This window comes from Drosophila busckii, chromosome X (genome assembly GCF_011750605.1).
Source record: "Drosophila busckii strain San Diego stock center, stock number 13000-0081.31 chromosome X, ASM1175060v1, whole genome shotgun sequence".
Taxonomy (NCBI): Eukaryota; Metazoa; Arthropoda; class Insecta; order Diptera; family Drosophilidae; genus Drosophila; species Drosophila busckii.
Window position 1 is genome coordinate 7447432 of NC_046608.1, and position 6864 is coordinate 7454295.

General features: G+C 34.6%; 1 protein-coding gene across 1 annotated transcript; it reads left to right on the plus strand.

Moving 5' to 3' along the window:
* Positions 1 to 5889: 5889 nt before the first annotated feature.
* LOC108606162 (uncharacterized protein DDB_G0274935) lies at positions 5890 to 6780 on the plus strand. Its single transcript, XM_017996014.1, has 2 exons — positions 5890 to 6360; positions 6432 to 6780. Exons 1-2 carry the CDS (start codon positions 6100 to 6102, stop codon positions 6750 to 6752), a joined length of 582 nt encoding a protein of 193 aa, XP_017851503.1. The 5' UTR covers positions 5890 to 6099; the 3' UTR covers positions 6753 to 6780.
* The last annotated feature ends 84 nt before the right edge of the window (positions 6781 to 6864 follow it).

Sequence of the window (6864 nt, forward strand, 5' to 3'; positions counted from 1 at the left end):
TGAGGCAAAGATTTTTTAAAGTTTGTTAAACAGCATAAAAATTAAGTATACGTCAAGTATATCAAAAATTAAAAAAAAAAAAAAAAGAGTTGGCACAGCTTACTTGCATGCAAGCTTGTTTCTTTTATATAAATACTATATACAGTACATATTTTAATCTATAGTTAACTTAAGCTCTTTACTTTAACTACTCAAATCCCATCTAAAGAAAACTTGTCTAAGCATTGAAGCTGACGTCCCGTGTCTGTGCACTTATTTAACATACTGTTAGCTCTATTGGACAATCAATTTGGTTTTTTTTTCACATATAACACATTCAAATACAAAATTGTTGTAAACTGTTACAGCTTTCAGCTTAAATTTGATTTGATTGACACACACACAGCTGGGAAATCAACTTTAAAGCCTGGGCGCAGTATTCAAAAGCCTAAACTAAAGTTTATAAATCTTCTCAAATATATTTCTGCATGCCTTACACCAACGATATCATATTTTTCTATTCCATTTATTTTTGCCTTCTTTACTATAAACTATGGAGCTTGCAACATATTCAAATGAAAATTTATATATATTTACATACATATACACACTTATACACACTACTCCTACTACTAACTAATACTATTTACATATATTGCCTTATAAGAAAATACAAAAAATTAAACCAAAAAAATATATAAACAAAGCATTTTACAATCATCTACAGTCACACATCAACACCAACAATTTACACTTACATCTTATGTTAATTTCTACTGCTTTCTTTTCTTCTTCTGTACTCTACAAACTCAATCTAATCACCAAGCTAAAATAATTTCTATTTTATATGTGGTTCAGCTTTTAAACCATCAACAAAACCAAAACAAAAACAAACTCTTCTAAATAAACAAATGTATGTACAACTCATGGCAAGGTTTAGACATAATACAATTATGTTGACTAAAGTTGCTTTTCTTTTTTGTAGCTTCTAGTTAGTTTTCATTTCAATTTTGAAGTAGTTATCTATAGTATTTGGCTTGTAATTTTGTTTTTTTAAGTAAACGCAGCACATTTGTTTGTTTCGGTTGCGCTTTAAACATTTATAAAATAATTGAATATATTTATAAGTATTTGCTTCAAGTTGTGCCCTTGTGTGAAAAGAGTTAACGCGCTCTGCTTAATGAAATTAAATAATCAAAGCTGCCTTCGATAAGTTTTTGAAACGTTTTTTAAAATCAAAATCAATTTACTCTCACATGCAAGGGCATTGCATATTCGGTCTTTTCTTACAAATACATTATTCTTATTGCCGCAAAGTCATTACAAAATGTTTCTTAAGCTTACACAAAATGCAAATGAAAATGAAAAACAAAATTGTAACATTGTTGTTGGTCCTACTATTGATACTATTGATATTCCTTAAAAACGTTGCTGCAGTATTAAAGCTGATTTAGTAAATTAATTCATCATAAGGTTTCTGATAACTTAAATATGCGACTCACGCTCTTTGATTATGCTGCACTCTATATACTATAAATAAATAACAATGTACACGGCCAAATTAAATAATTAACTATGTATTTGATTTGCAAACTATTTAAAATTCAAGCAGCCTACAACTAAATAAGACATACAGTAAAGTTCTATAGCTAAAGCATTAAATACAATAAAGTAAATAATAAATATTCAGCTTACGTAAAATAAATTAACTGCAGCCACAATCAATTTTTTGCGCTTCTATTTCCGCTAAAACTGAACTAAACAGAAGAACAACAACAATTTTGTATATAGCCAACAATTTAGTAGCTAAGTTCAGTGCAAAAATAAATGCATAAAAAAAATAAATAAATATACCAAGCGCTAATTGCACGCAAGTAAACATTTTCTTAGCTACTTATGATAAAAAAAAAATAACTGATTTAAGTTAAAATAGTTTCGGTGCCAGAAAAATTCAAAAGTAAGCAATATTTTTGTTAGTGTTAAATGGATATATATTTTTTTTTTTTGTTAGTACTAAATATACAACAAAACAACAATTTATAAATATAAAATTAATAATTAATAAACTTTGCGATTGGCTACAAACAAAACAAAATTGTGCACATAAAAGAAAACATGAAAAATGAAATAAAATTTAAAGTTTTTTGGAAATTAATATACAAATATGTGTTATCTTAATATAATTGATGAGATATTATTTGCAGCTTGGTCAGCTTATGCGCTTAAGATCAAAGATCAGTGAGCAATTGAAACTGGCGCAGCGAAGCTTCCTGCGATCATATGAAGCGGGATATATTGCATATATCTGAAGGAATATTTTAAGTTTCCAAGGCTGTAAGTTGACTCTTTCAACCTCGTTATATTCGCGTAAAAAATATAATTAATAAAAGCAAGTCAAGTTCTGAACTAAATAGCAAACAATGTGCATAAAATTTTCGAAATATCTAACTAAGTAATTAAATTCAATTAAATAAATTCTATGCCATTTTTTGTTGGGATTGCAAGCACATTTATAAATAGTACAAAGTTGAATACTTTAGAAAAAGAAAAAGCGTAAACAAACAAGACGAATTTCTTTAGCGAGAGTCTAAAAGGGCAGACTGTTTGTTTAGGCAAACAAGCTAAAGCGCAAAATATTTATTTGCTAAATGACTATATAATTGTTTATTTAAATTTCAAACGCGTTGCATGCCAAGCCAGCGCTTAAGCAATAAGCTGAGTGCGAGCGAGAGCGTCATATATGTCGTATACGTACTTTTTCATGCAAATTGTAATTGTTCAGTCTACTGTTTGGACATTATATAGTTGCAGTATGAACCTATTGCTGTCTCTATTCAGCTCGTGCAAGAAATTGTTGTTGTTGGAGTTATTATTATTGTTGATCTTTCAGCAGTTCGTGTGAAAGTTTCACACAGCGAGCAAAAGGAAGAGACACATATGAAGCTTGACTGCTTGAATTTATGTACAATGACGCAGCAAAGTCGGCATGGGTATAGACGAGGGAAGAACTATGACTAGAAATTTGTTTGCTTTAAATAATATTTTAAGTTAATTCTCTTGCTTTAAATGCCTTTGTAAATAAACAAATTAATGCTATAATTATTAAGAATTATATTTATAACGCAACTACACTCAACACTTTATTGTGTAATTAACTATAATTTTTTTTTTAAATTTTTGATTAACAGCTGTGCTGACTGTTTGCGCTGCTCTCATTGACAACGAACTGAACTTGTCGCTGCTGCTGCTGCCTACACGTGGCTCATTAACATTGCTGCTGACAATTTGTCAGACGCAGCAGCGACTGCAAGAGAAGATCCCCAAGCGTAAAGCGTGAGAACTTTTGCGCCAGCAGACAAGTTATATTTGTATTTGTATTTGTGTGTGCAAATCTGCAGAACAGCCGGTGGTGTTGGTGGTGGTGGTGGCCCCACCGAGTGTGTGACAGCTGCGAGTTTGTGGGCCAACGCGTTGGTTGGGCCAAAACTAAAGTCTAAGCAGCTCGCTTAGTGGGTCAGTTAATCATAAGCGCAGCAGCATGTGAGCAGCTTTTGTTTATGCCCAAAGCAAATTGCTGTGGCTATAAATAAAATTAGAAGCGGAAGTACTAAAATAGCTGCCAAAGTAATACACAAATTATGAAAACCAAACAGTCGAACATGCGTATCGATTAGCAGCAGCAGCAGCAGCAACATAACAAAAAAAAAAAACAAAATAATAATAGCGCACATATTTTTATTACCCATGCACTTGTTTGGGTTTTCAGCTGAAAATAGCTGCCTAGCTCGCTCTCTCCCTCTCCCTTTCAGTGTGTGTGTGTGTGTGTGTGTGTGTGTTTTCCCCTATTGTGGGAAATTGTTTGCTTGCATACACAGCTAATTGTCGCTTAGGGTAAGCTACACTTGATTAGCAGGCAAAGCAACTAATTTACATGTGCGCAATACTTTTATTTTTATTGCATATCAATTCCCTTTTTTGTGTGTGTTTAAAAACTAATGCGCGTACTTTTAGTAGACACTAAGTGCTAACATATTTAAAGACCCCAATGTACACACACACACACACACAAATAAGAAAACTAAGCTGTCTCACATACCACAAAACAAGTCGATGTCGCGGCCTTGCCTATGAAGCGCACTTGGCACAGTGGTGTGCAAGCTATAAAAAAATCATACATACAATATTTTATTTGATTTTTTGCCATACATATTTATTGCTTTTTTATACAATTTATTATATTTTTTTTTTATTTTTCTTTTATATTTTTTCATTGCATTTTGTTAATTTATTTATTTCCATGCATTGCTAACAATTTGCTGCTGCATTTGGTATTATTTGGCTCCACTGTATTGTTAGAAGCGTGCAGCTCTCCTAGACATTAAGCATTATTTAATTTGGGGGTTTCAATGCCGTCTGATTAACATGACAAAAATCTTTTGGAGGGTTACGCCTATTGCCGTTCACCGATGCGTCCTGCTTATCTGCTCTATTCCCAAGCAGCTAAAAATAGATTCAAATTGTAACGCGCACTTGAAGTGCACTTTGAAACATCTTGACGCACAAATAAAGCAGCAGAGCGAGGGGAATGGAGCGGAGCGGAGCGGAGCTAGACGCACAGACATTGGGAAGAGACAAGCTGCGAGTGCGGAGTTCAAGTGCATGGCATGACACACAGACAGCAACAGAAAATCAAAATTTATATCTATGTGTGTTTGTCTGTCTGTGTGTGTGTGTGTGTGCCTGGCGCAAAGTGTTTTTTCCCAGGCGCTATTTATAACAGTTGCGCCTGCTGCATGGTTGAGCAAAGATATTGACGCTGCTTATGTCAAACTTGAAAACGTAATAAGAATGCAGAAATTAAATGCAACTCAACTTTGAGGACTAGGCGACTAAGCAGTGGCGCAAAAAAAAATCAACAGATTGCATAAAAATTTAAAACGAATTAGAATTAATTAAAATGTTTACAAATATTAAAAATTAATAATTTTATTTATTGTTTTAGCAATTATATGGTATTTATATTTGTATATTATTTACTTACGCATTCATTTTTAATAAAATTAATTATTATATTAACTGACATATACAAATACTTTTAATTGCCATATAATTAATTACTCGTGTATAATTGTTTACAATTTTATATTTATATGAATTAATTTGTAAATAACATATACAGTCAGTTGAAATAAATAATAAATAAATTAATTATATAAATACTGGATATATATATATAATTGTGATATAATTACAATAAATTATGATTCATTAATTGTATTGTATTTATGTATCAGTTATAATAAATTTTTAAATTAACACAGTCAGTTAAAAAAATATATTTTAATAATTATAATTAACTATGGTTCATTGCTTAGTAACAATTTTGTGCTCATGCACTGTATTAACTTATATAAATATATATATATTTAATATATAAATGCATATTCCAATGCCACGCTCTCATCTATGCAATGCACTTGCAGCTGTTAATGCAGCCAAGCTGCTCATTGTAGTTGCAACACCCCATCTGATATTGCTTTGGGGCAAGTGTATTTAGTCAAAGACCGAGCTCAGCAATGCAAAGCGACACTTGGAATGGGCGCCAAACATGCGGACATAAGCATAAGTATATGCTCATATGCTCAGGCATATGTTTGTTTGTATGCAGGTCCTGGATTGCTATAGTGTTGCCATATGCGTGTGTATGTGCTGCTATTTTTAGCTCGCATCAGCCACACATGTGCAGTGGCTGGGAAGAAGATCGAAAATATGCATGTGCGGCATCTAAATAGAACTCCACTTGAGCAATGCTCATGCTCTCGCTCATAAAGCAAAGTGAAGTTTGGCGCGCAATGTGCATGTTATAATTTATTTTTATTCCAATCTTGTTTTTTTTTTTTCTTTTTTTTGGTATGCATTCTCCAAAAAGCAGCAGCAGCAGCAGATGCTGTTGCACTCTCATCCCTCGCTCTGGCGCGCGTTCTCTCTCTCTCTCTCTCTCTCTCTCTGTTTGGATCGCTGTATCTATTGCTCATATAAGTGGCTCACTGTAGGCAGCATTTTGGACAGTCTTTGCTTAGCAGTCGCTGCGTGTGGAACACATAATTAAAATTAAATATCATGGGCGTCATATACAAAATACTTAAACAGCAGCGTCAGCAGCAGCAGCAGGAGCAGCATCGTAGCCTCAGCATGGATCTAAGCATGGCAACCAAATGCAAAGTGCAGGCAGCCATAAAGCAGCGTCAACAGCAGCGACTCGAGGAGCAGGAGCAGCAGCATCCCGAGCAGCAGCAGCAGCAGCAAGAGGATGCGCTAGCAGCAGAGCAGCAACTGCAGCAGCTTTGTCGCTTTCTTGCGGAGAATGCAGCGCGCAAAAAGGTGAGCTCTAGGCCTGCCCCAGCCGAATTGTAAGCAGTCCAACTTATGCTTTTAATCTTCTCATGCTTTAGCGGCAGCGTCTGAAGCACAACTATGCTCTGGACTCGGCACAGCCTTTGCTGGAGCTGCCAACGCCGCCAGCAGCCGCCAACAGCAACAGCAACAACACACATGACATGGATATGCTCATGGCAGAGCTGCATAGTTGCCACACATCAGTTGATACTGCCATGGAGCTAGTGGCGCCACCAACAGCAGCAGCAGCAGCAGCAGCACCTCGCGACAGCATCTTGCTTAAGATACGTCATCAAATCTTTGAGCGCAAACGTCAGCGGCAACGTCAACTGGCCGAGCTCATGCAGCAGCGCTTAGTGGTCTGGCGGCCCTGGTAGTAGCATCTATATATTTATATATAATACATATACTTGTATTCCTAAGACGTGTGATTAACACGCTGCTCTTCCATTTATTTTTTTTTTGCTGTAAATCCAAACATTGAACTAA